Source organism: Neoarius graeffei, chromosome 3 (genome assembly GCF_027579695.1).
Source record: "Neoarius graeffei isolate fNeoGra1 chromosome 3, fNeoGra1.pri, whole genome shotgun sequence".
Classification (NCBI taxonomy): domain Eukaryota; kingdom Metazoa; phylum Chordata; class Actinopteri; order Siluriformes; family Ariidae; genus Neoarius; species Neoarius graeffei.
The window spans coordinates 101,534,633-101,554,075 of NC_083571.1; the positions used below are offsets into that span (position 1 = coordinate 101,534,633).

Here is a 19,443-nt window from a genome sequence, read left to right on the forward strand (position 1 = left end):
CCTGATCAGCATCAACAATGCTTTTTCTGAGGTCCTCAGAAATCTCCTTTGATCATGCAATGATACACTTTGTTCGTGCCATGATACACTTCCACAAACGTGTTGTGAAGATCAGACTTCGATAGATCCCTGTTCTTTAAATAAAACAGGGTGCCCACTCACACCTGATTGTCATCCCATTGATTGAAGACACCTGGCTCTAATTTCACCTTCAGATTAACTGCTAATCCTAGAGGTTCACAGATTTTTGCCACTCACAGATGTTGAATACTGGATCATTTTCCTCAATAAATAAATGACCAAGTATAATATTTTTGTCTCATTTGTTTAACTGGGTTCTCTTTATCTACTTTTAGGACTTGTGTGAAAATCTGATGATGTTTTAGGTCATATTTATGCAGAAACATAGAAAATTCTCAAGGGCTCACAAACTTTCAAGCACCACTGAACAACACCTGTGTGTAAACACACACTTCTGACAAATCTCAGACTTAAAATATATAAAATGTCTCATGACTACCATTTTGAAGAAAGAAAACAAAACCTTAAAATATTTATTTTGGAACATTTATTTAGTACACATAAAAGACACCATGTTTTTTAAACAGCATTTTCAGTATCTAATGTGCAAATAAATTAAATACAAGTTCTTTTAACTTACAGTACCAGTCAAAAGTTTATACACATCTAATAATTCAATGGTTTATCTTTTTTTAAAATTAAAACCACACTTCATGTCTTAAAGTAAATGACGACGTCGTTTCTCTTTTACTTAGTCGAGCGGTTCCTCACATAATATATGGATTACTACAGTTGTGGAATAGGGCCATTTACTGTATTTTTATTATTTACTATTTGACTTTGGCAAGAAATTGCACTAACTTTTGACGAGACACATCTGTTAACTGAAAAGCATTCCAGGTGACTACCTCATGAAGCTGGTTAAGATAATGCCAATAGTGTGTAAAGTGTCAAGGTAAACGGCAGCTACTTTGAATAATCTAAAATAGGAAGCATATTTTGTTTAACACTTGTTTACCACGTAATTCCATACATGCTACTTCATTGTTTTGATGTCTTCAGTATTCTACAACGTTGAGAACAAAAAACAACCCCGATGAATGAGTAGGTGTGTCCAAACCTTTGACTGGTACTGTGTCTCAGTGCAAGATTTTTAAAACACACTGAAAATACGACACAAATAGATGTACGGAATGATGGGGGGGGTCCAGATATTTTTAATAAATGTTATTTTCCCCAGATCAATAGCAGTGGACTTCTTGTCACAGCAGTGGTACATTATAAACTTAAATTATAAAGGGACATGGAGTTAAAATGCTATTCCAGTCAGCTTGCCCTTTGTGAGTTTACGTGATGAAACTGCCACCAGTGGTTCCTCCACTGCTCTTCTTTTTGTGAAGAGCTACACACACAAAATCAGAAACAAGATACATAACTGCTTTTGATAAAGTTAGTCTAGGTAAGAAGATTTGATGATGCAAGTCTATGTCTCAATGCGTTATTAGTGGATTATTTCTCTGTGGAGAATGCTCTCTTCATGAGTGGTGGGCCTGTCTTTCCAACGTCATACAGTGACTCCAGTGGAGGACTACTGAGACTGCACCAGTCAGGCATGCGGCCTGTCTGATTGTAGTAGTCTCTGGACACAGAACGACTACCCAGGATGTCCTGCAGTGCTCCAAATATAGCCCCTGAACAAGTAAGAAGGAGAAAAAGTAATGACTGCTTATTAAATTCTTGTGCATAATTTAGAGGTAGAAGCCTAAAGGATCTTCTTACCTCCTAGCCAGGCAGTGCAGTTGGGCTTTGCTGGTGGACTGTGGATGCGAAAGCTCTTGGTAGCGAGAGCGTCACGGTATTTGGGTTTTTCTGCTAGTAAGCGGATTTCAGCCAAGAGGCGGTGAAGGAAGCCAGGCAGCATAGCTGTTCCACCAATTACCATCAAGTTCTCAGACAGAACCTTACGCGTGTCAATAGGGCACTGATGAGGAATAAGCACACAGACAAGAGCGTTTATTACAAAGTAGAATATGGACAATAATATTCGAAAAACACTGGATTAAACAGCGCATCTGTAATTTGAAACTTGGGGCTTTGAAATGCTGGTATTTTAGTGATGCTAAATTACTGAGATTGTGCTCGAGTCTGTTTGTGGTGTTTTTTACCTTAACAAGAGTGTCAAGCACTAGTGATGCAATAGATTTTTCTTCATTGTCCTGCTCAAACAACATCTCTGCAACCGAGTCTCTGTGGGGAAGAGTTCACATAATTTTATCCTCTCTAACCTTCACATGACTTCATCGCAACTACAGATTTGTTCACACGGCCATGTTGCCTGGCAAGGTTTGTGTTTGCCAGCGACCAGCACAAGTGCACACGAGTGATTGTAAGCCAAAGTCAGTAAACGTCTACAGATAAACTTCTAGAAGTTACATCAAAAAGCACAGTGCCAGAGACCTGTAGTGCTTTTTGGATGTAATAACAGACGTGGAGATGAGCCTGGATTAACTTAACTTTTCACTGCTTCCCGGTGAACCCAGAAAGAGAAGAAATGGTGAGCTGCAGTTAAACAGGAAGTCTGGATGATAAAGTATTCCCGTGTGTGTGTGTGTGTGTGTGTGTGTGTGTGTGTGTGTGTGAGAAGAACACTTTATATCAGGTTAGTGTGAAAGCTCTGTGTAACGTTAAAATGTAGATCTGGATGTGGGCTTTGGATGCGATACATTTTATTAGACCTAATGCTTGGTGAGACTAACAGCATTAGTTACTTGGCTAAACACCATAAAATATATGCTAGATCTAGGCCCTGGCTTCTTTATTACTATTAGAAGTCCACATTTGAGCTTACCTTGGTCAAATTTTTTTTTTTTATTAAATTGAGAATTTCCCATAACCTTCCGGCACAAAACCTGCCTCGAGATATCGGTCGGCATCTGTATGCCTTTGGCATCTTGTATATTTAGAAGTCCCAAACACTAAATAGTTCAGGATGTCGTAGTGTCCCAAATCCGGTAGTTGGTTTGCCGAACACTTTTGAAGTGGAATACATACAATTGTGGGTAAATTAAGAAGAAGCAGTCTTTATTTCTGTCACATGTACACTCAAGCACAGTGAAATTCTTCCTCTGCATTTAAACCATCTGAAGCTGCGAACGCACACACAGAGCGAGCGTGCAAGCAGTGTTAAGAATAAATACATTTGTGGGTAAATTATATGGCTCTGTGATATCTGGATGTTAGTTTTTCGATGTAATGCAATCTGCTGGTATAATCTAAACTTTTAATTGTTTAAGAGATTGTACTGACTACAGTCATCTTAATTTTCACTATTCACCATCATGGTTGGTTGTTTGCCTGGCAATGTGGCAGACGCTGCATGAAAAACAAGTCTGTGACATCAGTGAAAGTCCTCTATTGTCAGCTACTTGCAAAAGAACATTTCCTGTGCTGCAAGGATTAATCTCAAGACTGAGTGTAAACATTTGGATAGAATTCATGGCTCTGTCCCACTTGTACAATATACAAAAAGGTGTTTAGGTACAGCAAGTAATGACTTCAATGGTGTAGTGCAATACTGTTGAATATGTTAGTATACATAGAATTTGCTGCTCATTATTTCTCAGAAGTTTTTATGAAAAGAAAATAACTTTACTGTGCACGCCACTGTGACCGTCACAGTTACTGAGTACCAAATGAAATGGAGAAACCTCTCAGTAAGAGCTTGTCTTAACTACAGTCAGCTGGTTAGCTCTTTGTGTGACTGCTTGATTAAGCAGCAGCGTTCATGCATCATGGACCTTCTGCATGCTTCTGCAAGATTATAAGCAAAACATAGGCTAAAGAATAAAAAGTCACAATATTAGCTAGAAAGCTAAAATAGACGTTCTGGCTAAAGAGAAAAGGGTTGCCTTATTGTAATTTCACAGATTTTGTGCTCCAGCCTGCAAACAAGTTTAGCATGAACCAAATAGCGTTAGAACAGTAACTACAATTCTCACAGACACATAACGTGAGGCTCAAATCACTTACTCACTCTCAAATGATAGAACAGACACAGAAATACAAAACATGGAGAAACATCAACACTTCCCTTTACTCCCTAACCAGCTACTGAATTCAACAGGGTAAGGATATAAACTCCTCAACAAAACTGGCTGACTAACAATTATTTGCTGAAGTGAACATCGGGGAATAATAACGGAGACAAAGCAGAGGTTATTCTTCACCAATATTCACTGAGCCTGAGGCAGATAATTGTTTTTAGTACAAAAACACAAGTGATTATTTTAAAAAAATAAATAAAACAAACAAAAAATCCTGTATTTAAAAAATAATTTATTTCAAACTTAAAGCAGCATGCAAATGTAATAAAGGCATGTCGCAGACTTGTGTCTATCTACGCCGACTCACATGAAATACTTTATTTTACCCATTTCAAAACAAAATCACAATTCCATCTTACCCTTAGAATAGTTTTAGGCCAAACTTCGTAGCATCTTTAGTGCTTTTAGGAACAGCATTTTCTTTCATCATTTATAATTCTTCCTCATTTATGGTGACCGCGATCGGCCGCCATTTTGCCGAGTCACTTGAGGGGCTTATCGAGAAATAGTCTGAATTTTTTGACCAATCAGCGCGTGCAATTTCCTATAATCACCTCTGTATTTATACCAACATCTATTAGTCACAATGCCAGCAGGACTCAATCATTTTTCTTCCTGTAGAGTAGCAGTATGAGCCTCCTTCAGACTCGTATTTGGTACGTTAACTGTCTCAGACTGTCTCCCTTTCTCGACTGGCTAGGGCTCCCACCAATCACTGTGTAATTGGACGCCTTTTGTGCCAAAGAGTTGGACCAGGATCTTTGGTATATCCGAGCTGGCACGTGATGGACGAGTCAATTCCGACCGGACACTGAAGCTTTACACGGACATTCACAGTGCCCTTTCATTAAAATGGACTTGTACTTAAATCCAACCAGAAGGACACACACACACACACACACACACACACACACACACACACACACACACACACACACACACACGGTACGATTTGTCAAAAAACCAGAAGGGGGGAGATGGTTTTGTTTTTTTTTTTTAAATCATGAAATGTCACAAAATTAAGGTAACAATAGGCTAACAGCTCAATAACATCCGATGATATCAAATGAATAACCAGGCATGAAAACGGGTCGGGGCGAAAAAGGTGAGAAGGGTGCGCGAATGGTGACGTGGCCTCTGGTGTTATTTTATTTGGTTTGGGCGGTCCTCCCCCAGAATAAATATTATAGCCTCCTTACTAAGTATACTGTATTGACATTTGCACAAGGACATACAGTACAAATTCAAATACATGTTGTTATAGTGAAATTATGCCCTGGAAAAAAATGTGAATAATAGAACAAAGAACGTGAAGTTCCCCAAACTTCACGTCCTCCCTTCTAAAGAGCTGCATAGCTGTCTTCCCCCTGGACATCAGCGTGTACTTGACCGTCTGTATTGCATTGAATGTTTCCACATTCATGTTGCCACTCCTTTGATCAATTACATCATTCATCAGACTAAATGAGGACTCGACTCTAAGTCCATGAAAGATGGAGAGGCAACGCTTAACCAGTGCACCCAGGGAGGGGTACTTGTCAGGTTTGTCGAAGACATGACCCCACCACTCCATGATGCTCTCTCCCTCCTTAAAGCTGGGGATGGTCAGGTCAACACTGAACCACACAAGTTCCCTCTGGATATCCTGGTCTGCTGGCAAGAGGTGCCCCAGCATACCACTCAGCCTGCCAAGATATGGAAGTACCTGCAGCTTTCAGTTCTTTTTAAAATCAAGGCTGAATACTTTCTTCTTTGCTGCTGTCTTTTATTAAATCAAATTTGAGACTTTTGATTTGATTTCTTTCAGCACGGACAGCACTACAAAATGGCGTCTGCACTATACAGTGCCATATATAGTGAGTAGCGAGCAATTTCGGACACAGGGATTGTCAAAGGACGCACGCGCCCTGTTTCGAATGCTGACGTAATCAAGCCGGAAGTTTTGTTTGTTTTGATAGCGATCAGGAAAGTTTGAAAAAAGTAGGAAATTCAGTCCGATGACTCAATCCAGCTTCCAGCTTCTGGTGGTCTGGTCTGCACTCTACTCTGACTGATGTGTGCACGCTCTGGCCAGCAGGAGAAGAGGCGCGAAATGATGCTGCTTGCCCTTCGCAGCGAGATGTACTTGTCGCTATGGCATCAATATCAAAGCAGGAGGAGGAGGCGCAAACCGGCACGAACTGTCTATGGGTGCAAAGCGACCTCCTTGCCCTTTGGGTCAATATCAAACCCCCCCCAATTTTTTTCTCATCGGATCTACACAATTCACATAGGTCACCCATTTTGATTTCAAAACGGCGAATTTCGCCGAAAGGTGAGGGATTTTCATGTATGATAACACTAAATGAAAACGAACACTAAACCAGAGATAGTAAATTCATCTTCCTATCTCTCTGACTAAATACATGAACACTAACACAAAGTTCACACTGCTTTTCGCGTTGCTGTGATGTTTCTCTCCCTCCGGATTAAATGGACAGTGACTCGAAAATCACTAAAATACATGAATACTAAATGAACAGTTTGTTCACATTATGCGCAGCTTTCCGATTTAAACTGTTTTTTTCTCATCCTTATACTTCCTGTTTCATGGACTGTAACGGATTTGCTTATTTAGTAATTTTAATACAGAATTTACTTTGAAATTATAATCAGACACTCCAACGTCCCCCCTAAAAAAAAAAAAAAAAAAAAAAAAAAAGGGGGGGCCGTGAAAAAGGCGGCATCCGCCAAAAGGCGCTCTGTTTGCATCCCTGCATAGAACGCAAAGATATTGTTATTATCTACAATGTATCTATTTGCTGGGGACGTTCGTGAACATCAAAGCTGCCACTTCGGGTCGTTTTGAAAGTGAGTGCAATGTAGACCATAGAAAACTGTGTCACAACATGCCTGTCATGTCAACTTTTTTTTTTTGGTTTGTTTGTTTTATTGACGGGGTTGTCTCCGAGGATTTTTTTCAGCAGAGATAAAAACCAGAGGGGGGGTATGATCCCCACCATATCGCACCCAGTGTATGTATGTATGTATGTATGTATGTATTATATTTTATATATACACACACACACACACACACACACACACACACACACACACAAAATAATTAAATATATTTAATTATTGTTTTATTTATATATAACAAAATTAACATGTTTTAGAAAAGGCGTTTGTTTATTTATTCGCACAAAAAACAGTGAAGTAATGAAATGAATTAAAAAAAGTGCAGGAGGAGAGAAGCCTAACAAGGCTTATGCCAAGCCTTCCTCCTTTAAACTAAATACTATCACAATACTAATGAGAATTCTCAGATGAATTAGAACATAGATGTAACAAAAATCTAAAACCGTTCAAATGGATTGCAAAATAAGCATATACAATTAAATCAATAACAAAAACAAAAAATAATATAAGACGAAAATGCATTCTAATAACATACTATAAAATCAAAAAACGGGGCGGCACGGTGGTGTAGTGGTTAGCGCTGTCGCCTCACAGCAAGAAGGTCCTGGGTTCGAGCCCCGGGGCCGGCGAGGGCCTTTCTGTGTGGAGTTTGCATGTTCTCCCCGTGTCCGCGTGGGTTTCCTCCGGGTGCTCCGGTTTCCCCCACAGTCCAAAGACATGCAGGTTAGGTTAACTGGTGACTCTAAATTGACCGTAGGTGTGAATGTGAGTGTGAATGGTTGTCTGTGTCTATGTGTCAGCCCTGTGATGACCTGGCGACTTGTCCAGGGTGTACCCCGCCTTTCGCCCGTAGTCAGCTGGGATAGGCTCCAGCTTGCCTGCGACCCTGTAGAAGGATAAAGCGGCTAGAGATAATGTGATGTGATGTGTGAAAATCAAAAAACTAACCAAGTACATATGATGAAATGGAGGATTTAGAAGTGGTTGGGACTGGATAGCAGATGGTTTTTAAGATTACATTTGAAAGTTATCAGAGGTAAAATTCTTTAGGGAGAGGGGAAGATCATTCCATACATTAATACATTTGTATTTCACACTCATTTGGGCCAAGGAAGTTCTGAATAGAGGAAATGTGTAATTGGGTGCTTTGGCAAGTTAGATAATTGTGAAACTGTGAACGAAAATTAAGAAAGCTGTCAAAAGTCTCAGGCAGATTGAGATTTATGAATTGAGCTGTGAAAAGAGCTAGTTGAAATCTGTTAATATCCAAAATTCTAAGCTTTTCAAACAGCGGTGATGAGTGAGTGTAGTATCTGGAACCGGTGGCAATACGTACAAATTTTTTTTTTTGTAGTATTACTATAGGGTGAAGGGACGTTCTGTAGGCACATCCCCAAACAATATTACAATAGATGAGGTAAGGGTAGATTAAACTGTTATATATAGTAATAAGGGTTCTCTGTGTTAGAAAGTGTCTAATTTTTCCCCATGATCCCGATAGCTTTTGAAATTTTATTTACTAGCATAGCAATGTGGGCCTTCCATGTCAATCGATCGTCAATCAGTATTCCTAGGAATTTTGCCTGACATTCTTGGGAGAGGGGAAGGTTCTTTAAGAAAATTAGCATTTTTTCTATTGCACGTCTTGTTTTTACTACAAAAGATAAGGTAATGCGTCTTTTTAACATTAACGGACAGCTTGTTGACTTCAAACCAAGTAATGACTTTTTCTAATTCTTGGTTGGCTAGTCGTATTAAAGAATCAAAAAGTCTGCGTGTGAAAGGAAAAGATTTGTATCGTCGGCAAATAAAATAAAAGATAAATGAAGATGCTTCAGCAAGGTCGTTAACATAGATTAAAAACAATAAAGATCCAAGAATTGATCCCTGAGGAACTCCACAATTTACTGGTTTGCATGATGACGTGATTTCATTAAGAGCAACATACTGTTGTCGGTCAGATAGGTATCTAATAAACCATTTAAGTGCCGTGTCGTTAATGCAGTATTTTTTATTTTTTTTTAGCTTTTTAAGAAGAATAGAATGGTTTACCGTGTCAAACACTTTGAATAAGCCTAGAAAGATTCCTATGGTAAATTCTCTATTGTCAATAGTCGAAGTAATTCTATCCATTAATTGTATAAGTACCATTGAGGTAGAGTATCCCTTTCTAAAACCATATTGGTGTTTGTACAGAATATCGTTTTGGTTTAAGCGTCTGCAGGTTTACCTGATTGACCCCTTTACGTGAAGGATCTTCCTTCCGTCCAAGGGATACTCAACATCTGGTGGAGGAGCAGGTCTCTGTAGACAAATCAATAAAACACTTTTTGTAAAATTTATATAAAAACACATACAATGTATGTGTGCATACACACACACACACACACACACACACAGTACTAGTCAAAAGTTTGGAAACACCTTCAAATTCAATGTTTTAATTTTTTTTCCCCTACACTGTAGAACAATACTGAACTCATCAAAACTATGAAATAACATATAGAACATATGGAATTATATGGTAAACAAAAAAAAAAAAGTGTTACAAAAACATCACGTTTCATCTTTTAGATTCTTCAAAGTCGTCACTATTTACCTTGATAACTGCTTTGCACACTATTGGCATTATCTGAACCAGCTTCATGAGGTAGTCACCTGGAATGCTTCTCAATTAACAGGTGTGTCTTTTCAAAAATGGAATTTCTTGCCTTCTTAACGCATTTGACACCAGTAAAAAAGTAAATAATAAAAATACAGTAAATTTCCCTGTTTGACAACTGTAGTAATCCATATTATGTCAAGAACCACTCAACTAAGTAAAGAGAAATAACAGTCAGTCATTACTTTAAGACACAGTGTCTTAGTTAATTAAAATAAAGAAAAAACATCGAATTTGAAGGCGTTTCCAAACTTTTGACACACACTTGTGATCAGAGGTTTACATACAGTGACATGAATGTCATGCCAATATTTGGGCTTTTAGTAATTTATTTGAACTGTTCTTTTTCTATGGCAGAATGTACAGCATACATCTTTTAAAAAAAAAAAAGAAATTTAAAAAAACCCACTAAAACTTGTGCACCAAATTCTAATTTTCTTTGTTTTTTTTTTTAAATCAACACAGGGTCAAAATTATACATATAGGGTAAAAAAAAAAAAAAAAAAAATTCTCACACACAGCACACCTAATATTTGGGTAAAATGTCTCTTCGCAAGATTCACCTTGACCAAACATTTTTGTTTACCATGAACAAGCTTCTGGCAGAATTCTGGTTGGATATTTCATGACTCTTCATGGTAGAATTCAATTAAATTTGTTTTTTCTTTTCTTGGCATGGACTTGACTTTTAGCACAGTCCATATATTTTCACTAGGGTTGAAGTCAGGACTTGTTTTAAGCTCAATACTAGCCTGCTTCATCCTCCACAACCAGCTCTAATGCGTGTTTGAGTTCATTGTCCTGTTGTAACTCCGAAGTCATGTTCAAGGTATGCGATCCTCTTTCTCAGAGCTGCACTGAGCTCCTTGGACTTTCCCATTTTACTGTGTGTTGGTCAATCCACTGAGTGCTGTAAACAAACCCTTTTTATGAAGGCACAGAGAAACTACCAGCTGTAGTCAATCATGATCACGAACAGGAAGTTAAGAGACCTCGGCCTTGGCAAGATAAGAGACATTTTGGAAGTTTCAGCACCTCTGAATTAATAATCGAAGTGAGTGTATGTACATTTTTGAACCTGTGTGTATAATTTTGACCCTGTGTTGATTTCAGAAAATCCAAAGAAAATTAAAACTTGTGCACCAAATTCTAGTGGTTTTTTTTTTAATTAAAGATGTATGCTGTACATTCTGCCACAGAAAAAGAACAGTTCAAAGAAATCATTGAAAGCCCAAATATTGCCATGACATTCATATTCAAGATGACATTCATGTCACTGTATGTAAACTCCTGACCACAACTGTGTGTCTATTATATTAAAAAAAAAAAAAAAAAAAAACCACACACACTGCTCTGAACCAATCAACTATCATTCAGTGTTCCTTACACACATCCTGCATCGCCTTAAGCAGCACACTGTACAGCTAACAATAAAAACACCCTGCACAAGTGCTTTTTTCACAGAGCTTCAATTACAATGACATACTAAAACAATGTTTAAATAAACACTGAACAGAAAAGGTCATAAAACCTCTGCAGTTCCATCCATGTTGAACTTGGCCTCCTGGATTTTCAGACCTCTCTGCAAGTCACTGACAAAGCACGTCCTCACTAATTACAGAAAGGAACAGGACAAAAAAAACCCAAATGGATTAGTTAATAGAATTGTTTACAGTTGTCAATCACAGTCTTTCACTCATCTACTGTTGCTTTGGAGCTTACCTTTGATATCCTCTACAACTTCTTCTGGAATGGTGCCTAAAGCAAAGAGACAATACAGATGTCAAAAAAAAAGCGCGTCTGATCCATTCCAATTCTGACAGACATTAGTACTAGGGATGGCGAAAACTAAAAAAAAATCTTGACCGACCACCGAGCCTCATTAGCCGGTTAACCTAGGAGTTTAAGATTCTGGAATTGGAATTATTAGAATCTATTTTAAATCTAACCGCGAGCATCTGCACATTCAGTCCCAGTCGCTGCCCTCCACTCACATTACCTTTTCTACAGCGTGAAACATTTAGTCAAATGTGGCACTGATGTCGAGGGGTTTGTATTGGAGCGGAAGACAAATGGCTCCAGCTTAGAGACAGTTTCAGTTGGCCATGATGGCGTTGAAAATAAGTCAAGTGCTAGAAGTACATAACATTCAGTGATGGGAATAACGGCGTTAAAATAAAGGCTGTTATAACGCCAGGTAATCTAATTAATTAGCTACAATCGTTATAACGCCGTTACCAATATCAACACGCCATTACTGCATGGTATTGAAGTTGCTCTGAAGCCGTCACCGACTTGGCTCACAGACATAAAAGCTGCGTTTGTCACTCCCCCTCCAGACACCGCTGTCATTTCATTCTCTCCCCTTCCCTCCAAAAGTCGGCATCTGCGCCTTTAGTTTGTGTGGAGAGATCTGATCTGCAATAACATGCATTGTTGGCGACAGACCGAAACATACTTTCAGAATGCACTGGCCAAGGCAGGACTAAACTCGATGTGCCTTATAATAATAATAAAAAAAAAAAACAGAATAGTAATTTGTAAGCTAAAAAAGCCTGTGTCTACACTTCTTTCGCCGAGTGGCAGCTGTCTTCAACTGGGGCGGGACATGAGTGAATGGGTGTTTCTGATTTGTCAGCTGTCGTCCTTACACCGCATGGCATGCCCCAAGCGTTTACAACACAGAATTCCAGGTTCTCCGCTCCAAAACGATTGATTTTTTTTTTAAACCGACAACCAAAAAAAAATTAACCGGTTGACGTTGATTCGGTCAACCATCGGTCAAACGGTCATCGGTCAACATCCCTAATTAGTACATGGTTTGATTTGGTCTGTTGTTTTGGTCTTCCTCCTAAAGTGCTTCCTAAAATCACATACCTCGTCTTTTCCTCTATGTAACAATTAGATAAAGTAAAAGGATTTAAAGATGAGCTGGAGACACATGTACCAGTATGTCCAGTAGCAGACCTTTACCTATGACAGTTGGTAAACTCTGGCCGGTGCTCAAGTCTGTATCCACTGTGCACTGCTCTATTAGCAGACTTTCCAACTCCCTATATGGTGGTGAGGAATGAAATAAAAAGCACATTAAATACCAGAGTTCCCAGCAATCACATTTTCTGAGCATCAATAGACTGTATACAAGTGTTAAAGTGCATATTCTGGACCAATTTCGTTTTATATATATATATATATATATATATATATATATATATATATATATATATATATATATATAAATAAAAGAATGTCCCTTTACACACTCATCCAGAAGGGTAATTGTGCACAAGGCCATCTGTCTACAGCAGAAAAAATAAAACGTGTCTGGAAAAATCCCAAGGGAGTCTGGTGCCAGAATCGTGCCGTCACCTGCGGAAGCGCCAGCAGGCTGCGAGAGCTTTGCACGGTTTCAGTGCACAGCCTGTGTACACCAAGCGCTCCCATTTCTCTCTCATTATCCGGTCTTTTGGGAAACGATGAGTACTAATCCCATCAAGATTGGTGTTGCTACACCCTCCTACGATACATCTGTTAACCATTTTAATAAATTACGTGATAACATTGAAGAAATTTGCAGAAAACCACCAGGTTGTTCTCTCAAACAAACCAGCGCTGACATAGGATTCAGAAGGAGGCGTCCCGCAGATGACGTCATGAAAATCAATGTTTGCCAGGAAATCCAAATACCAAGTTTTTTTCAGAGGCGGACCAATTCGCCTCAAATGGTTTGATTTCAACTGAATTTTTCTGGTATTGCGCAAGGTAAAAAAAAATTGCAGAGAACGCAGAATGTTAGATATTTGACCAAAGTTTAATATAAAATAGGAGAATTACATTGATCTTGCTCCTGAATTTTCCCGTGATATGCACTTTAACACTCCATTTGTATTAAATCTGAGCGATGCTTTAAAATCTTCTGAATAAGGCTGCAGGGATGCAAACGGCACGCCTTTTGGCGGATGCCGCCTTTTTCACGGCTGAATCGTGCAGATCCGTTTTTTTTGGGGGGGGGAGGGGGGGCGTTGGAGTGTCTGATTATAATTTCAAAGTAAATTCTGTATTAAAATTACTAAATAAGCAAATGCCGTTACAGTCCATGAAACATAGGAAGTATAAAAACAGTAAATCAGAAAGTTGCGCACGTTTGCGCGAAAGCTGCGCAAATGTGCGCAGCTTTCTGATTTACTGTTTTCTTCTCATACTTATACTTCCTATGTTTCATGGACTGTAATGGCATTTGCTTTAGTAATTTTAATACAGAATTTACTTTGAAATTATAATCAGACACTCCAACGCCCCCCCTTTAAAAAAAAAAAATCAGATCTGCACGATTCAGCCGTGAAAAAGGCGGCATCCGCCAAAAGGCGCGCCGTTTGCATCCCTGGGCTGTTAGATGCTGCATGTCTAATTGGACGCTACATTAAGTCATCAAGTTAACAAAACCCACTTTCTCCATTTTAAAACCACATCATGTCTGAAAGCTTATGCACATAAAACAAAAGACCTTTTCACCAGTGTGATCACCTGACTTACTTGTGAATGGCTTTTCCACCCATTGGCAAGGCTTCCCATGCAGACAGAATAGGAATGCCTTCATAAACCTAGTAAATGTTTAGGAAAAAAATAAAATCATACTCATATGCATGAGTGAAAGACTTAATCAATAACAAGCAGTGCAACAGCTACCTTAGTACCATCTCTAATAAAAAGTGTGTGGGAAAACATTCATATCAGTAGTTACTTGATAGCCTCCTTTAAAGTCCATTTGCATTGCTTAGCTGCTGCACTGGCACTGAGGACTCCAGTGTGTCTGCAGGTATTTATTCCAAACCTTCTAACAGGCTTCCTGTCTGATAAATGGACTGTTGATGGCATTGACATCGCAGCCCTCAACTGGCACAGCTGACCAACTCCAAGGTTTAGTACTCAAAAGCACGCTCCTCATCTCTTTGTGCCTGAAATACGTGCAAAAAAGGATACGGGCAACACCAACGTTTCTGTATGTCCACAGTCCATCACAAGAGCAGAGTTGATGCCTAAAGTCATGATGGACATTAGGTGGCTGGGAGCAAAAAGCACTGATGGAACCTAAGTGGGAAGAAAGGCATCTTGTGACATGATGTACTATTTAAACATTCCATTAAGCTAAACGAATACTGTTTTAAAGCACACAGAAAAGGTTTAGTGTAGGAAAACTTGTAAAGGGACATAAAATTCCTTGCTTACAAAGATCAAAGATAATCAGCTAGCATGCCATCATTTGGTCAACAGTTACGGTTATTCCCAATTCCATTAGTAATCTGTTTTTGGCTAAAAAGAAGACAAGACCGTCAGTGACAACGCAGCTCACTCTGGCCCTGTCTAGTTCAGAAGAAATGATCTAAAGTGGGCCACCTTGCACAATAAACATTGCAAGCTACAGTTAGGTCCATAAATATTTGGACAGACAATTTTCTAATTTTGGTTCTGTACATTACCACAATGAATTCTGAACAAAACAATTCAGATGCAGTTGAAGTTCAGACTTTCAGCTTTAATTCAGTGGGTTGAACAAAATGATTGCATAAAAATATGAGGAACTAAAGCATTTTTTTTAAACACAATCCCTTCATTTCAGGGGCTCAAAAGTAATTGGACAAATTAAATAAAATGTTCATTTCTAATACTTGGTTGAAAACCCTTTGTTGGTAATGACTGCCTGAAGTCTTGAACTCATGGACATCACCAGACGCTGTGTTTCCTCCTTTTTAATGCTCTGCCAGGCCTTTACTGCAGCGGTTTTCAGTTGCTGTTTGTTTGTGGGCCTTTCTGTCTGAAGTTTAGTCTTTAACAAGTGAAATGCATGCTCAATTGGGTTGAGATCAGGTGACTGGCTTGGCCATTCAAGAATAATCCACTTCTTTGCTTTAATAAACTCCTGGGTTGCTTTGGCTTTATGTTTTGGGTCATTGTCCATCTGTATTATGAAACTCCGACCAATCAGTTTGGCTGGATTTGAGCACACAGTACGTCTCTGAATACCTCAGAATTCATCCGGCTGCTTCTGTCCTGTGTCACATCATCAATAAACACTAGTGACCCAGTGCCACTGGCAGCCATGCATGCCCAAGCCATCACACTGCCTCCGCCGTGTTTTACAGATGATGTGGTATGCTTTGGATCATGAGCTGTACCACGCCTTCACCATACTTTTTTCTTGCCATCATTCTGGTAGAGGTTGATCTTGGTTTCATCTATCCAAAGAATGTTCTTCCAGAACTGTGCTGGCTTTTTTAGATGCTTTTTTAGCAAAGTCCAATCTAGCCTTTTTATTCTTGAGGCTTACGAGTGGCTTGCACCGTGCAGTGAACCCTCTGTATTTACTTTCATACAGTCTTCTCTTTATGGTAGATTTGGATATTGATACGCCTACCTCCTGGAGAGTGTTGTTCACTTGGTTGGCTGTTGTGAAGGGGTTTCTCTTCACCATGGAAATTATTCTGCGATCATCCACCACTGTTGTCGTCTGTGGGCGTCCAGGTGTTTTTGCATTGATGAGTTCACCAGTGCTTTCTTTCCTTCTCAGGATGTACCAAACTGTAGATTTTGCCACTCCTAATACTGTAGCAATTTCTCGGATGGGTTTTTTCTGTTTTAGCAGCTTAAGGATGGCTTGTTTCACCTGCATGGAGAGCTCCTTTGACCGCATGTTTTTTTCACAGCAAAATCTTCCAAATGCAAGCACCACACCTCAAATCAACTCCAGGCCTTTTATCTGCTTAACTGAGAATGACATAACGAAGGAATTGCCCACACCTGCCCATGAAATAGCCTTTGAGCCAATTGTCCAATTACTTTTGGTCCCTTTAAAAACGGGGTGGCACATGTTAAGGAGCTGAAACTCCTAAACCCTTCATCCAATTTTAATGTGGATACCCTCAAATAAAAGCTGAAAGTCTGGACTTTATGTCCATTATATAACTTGAATATGTTTCAGTAAACAGGTAAAAAAAAAAACAAATTTGTGCCAGTGTCCAAATATATATATGGACCTAACTGTATATACACTATATACAAGCTATATATAGAAGCTATAGCCACCCTAGGAATACCGACCTATTTGCCAGAAAGAATCCAAAATGGCGAGGAATTGACCAAGAAGTGATTTTTGTTGAACTGCTCATTAAAGTGCATATCATGGGTAAATTCAGGAGCGAGATCAATGTAATTCTCCTATCTTATATTAAACTTTGGTCAAATATCTGTCACATTTTGTGCATTTTTTTTTTACCTTGCGCAATACCAGAAACATTCAGTTGAAATCAAGCCATCTGAGGCAAATTGGTCCGCCTCTGAAAAAACTTGGCATTTGGATTTCCTGGGAAACGTTGATTTTCGTGACGTCACGTGCAGGACACCTCCCTCTGAATCCTACGTCAGCGCTGGTTTGTTTATGAGAAAACGACCTGGTGGTTTTCTGCAAATTTCTTCAATGTTATCACGTAATTATTAAAATGGTTAACAGATGTATTGTAGGAGGGTGTAGCAACACCAGTCATGATGGGATTAGTACTCATCGTTTCCCACATTGCGCTCAGGTGACAATTCCATTTCTCAATGCAAAATCGCTAGCTGCTAAACTTGGTCTACACAGGCTGTGCACTGAAACCGTGCAAGCTCGCGCAGCCTGCTGGCGCTTCCGCAGGTGGCGTCACGAACCCGGCTCCAGACTCCCTTGGGATTTTTCCAGACGCGTTTTATTTTATTTTTTTTCTGCTGTAGACAGATGGCCTTGTGCAAAATTACCCTTCTGGATGAGTGTAAATGGACACTCTTTCATATTAAAAAAAAAAAAAAAAAGAATTTGGTCCAGGATATGCACTTTAAGGCTAAATTAGTCCATAACTTCATTAATAATTGCAATTAAGCAAGTCTGGGTAGGAATTATATGCACCCTAGGTTCCCCTACCTTCATGCCAGAAAGAATCAAAATTAGTGAAGAACTGAGGGAGAAGTGATGTGTGTGGAAACTGCTCGTTAGGGCTTCATTACTCCATATTTTCATTATTAATTGCAATTATGCAAATTTGGGTAGAAGCTATATGCAGCCCAAGCAGACCCACCTTCCTACCAAAAAGAATGAATGAATGCTTATATTTTTCTATAGTTGCAACTAATCTTATGTCTTGAATATAATTTGAGACAGTACAAAAAGTACAAGACAGTGGCTTTTTTGAATACTGTCTCACCATTAGAGATGCACTGCATTTGAATTACGTTTAATTTTAATTAAAATTACCGATTCATTGATTAATATTAGAAATGATATACTGTATATAAAAAAAATTTGTTTCCTAAGAGAGACAGAAGGGGGAGAAGGGGAGCTTTATCCCTTTTTCCTCCTTTCTCTCTTTCTTTGATTTATGTACGTGTGTGTGTGTGTGTGTGTGTGTTCTATTTGAATTATAATTTATACATAATGAACTTTATTTTTTTTATTGTTGTAAATTGTTAATTATGCCTTAGATATCATGGTAATGTGTAAATAATGTAATTTATTTTTTTCACGGTCCAAATCCTGCACTCTGATTGGCTGGCGAGCGGGTCTATATTCTACGGTACGGACCCCAGTTACGGACCTCTGGCGACTCGCTCGTTCACAACAACAAACATAGTAGAATTTTTTGTCAACATTTATCTTTTTTTAATAAGATTTATTTATAAGATTATCAAAAATCTTATAAGTTTTTGCCAGCATTTCTCAGGAGAATAGCATTAATTTTACAGCATGGATAGCGATAATGACAGTGTTCACAGCGAAAGCGAGTTTTACTACCCTGAGGAAGAAGAAATAAAATAAAACATTTTAGGAGAAAGCTAAAACCTGTAATTTGCTAACACCGAGCAAAAACATGGCTGAATCCTGAATGACTCCTATTTGTATAAATAGGGGACTACACAGGCGGCAAAATGTAGTTCTTTTCCTGCCATGGAAGTGCACTTGTATACCGAGGAGGAAGCAATTTGCATTACAGCCGTGAATGAGGATTCAAAATGGCGGCTTGGCTCAGTTTTCCCTTTCGGGCGCTCTCGTTTTCTGTTAGAATTTGGTAAAGAAAAAAATTAATATTATTTACCAGCTTAAGGTCGGTCCGTATGGTGAAATACTGTGACCTCGGCCTTGAATACCGACCTCGGCCCAGAGGGCCTCGCTCAGTACTTTCAAGACCTCAGTCACGGTATTTCACGATACAGACCTCCCAGCTGGTAAATAACATGTATCTATATTGGTTGTAAATTTCATTAAATTCATGAATGAATGAATCAACAAAACAAACCCAGGAGTGCTCCAAGAGCACAAATATCCCCTGCTGGCAACTATATCTATGCTATAAGAGCTTAATACATCCTCATGAAATTGTCGAAGCACAAGTTTGGTAATCAAGGGCCATAACTCTGAAAAAATGTGACCAAATTGAACTAAATTGCAATATGCATATTACCAACATATAACAAAGAATCCTATCAAGTTTCCTGAAATTTCTCCAAAAATTTAGAGAGAAGTTGATTTCAGAAGGTTGAGTACCCTTCGACAGACGGACATCACCACGACATCCCTCCCCAGGCGTTTCGACCAGCGGGGAGTAAAAATCGGTGAAGAATTGAGAGAGAAGACGCGATTTTCGTGAAATGTGGATGACACCGGACAACACAGTGTGAAATGTAAGACTAAAGAACTTTCTTTCCCACCGCCATCAGACTCCTGAACAACAGACA

General features: G+C 39.0%; 1 protein-coding gene across 1 annotated transcript in view; it reads right to left on the reverse strand.

The window, feature by feature from the left end:
- Positions 1 to 553: 553 nt before the first annotated feature.
- actr10 (actin related protein 10) overlaps positions 554 to 19,443 on the reverse strand; it is a 37,747-nt gene continuing 18,857 nt past the window's right edge. Inside the window, exons 5-13 of the mRNA XM_060917791.1 lie at positions 14,668 to 14,775; positions 14,221 to 14,288; positions 12,661 to 12,740; positions 11,410 to 11,445; positions 11,219 to 11,298; positions 9,256 to 9,329; positions 2,187 to 2,268; positions 1,801 to 2,002; positions 554 to 1,712 (exon numbers count right to left, since the gene is read on the reverse strand). Of these exons, the coding sequence (XP_060773774.1) occupies positions 1,531 to 1,712; positions 1,801 to 2,002; positions 2,187 to 2,268; positions 9,256 to 9,329; positions 11,219 to 11,298; positions 11,410 to 11,445; positions 12,661 to 12,740; positions 14,221 to 14,288; positions 14,668 to 14,775 (912 nt within the window). The 3' untranslated portion in view covers positions 554 to 1,530. The remainder of the gene's footprint in view (positions 1,713 to 1,800; positions 2,003 to 2,186; positions 2,269 to 9,255; positions 9,330 to 11,218; positions 11,299 to 11,409; positions 11,446 to 12,660; positions 12,741 to 14,220; positions 14,289 to 14,667; positions 14,776 to 19,443) is intronic.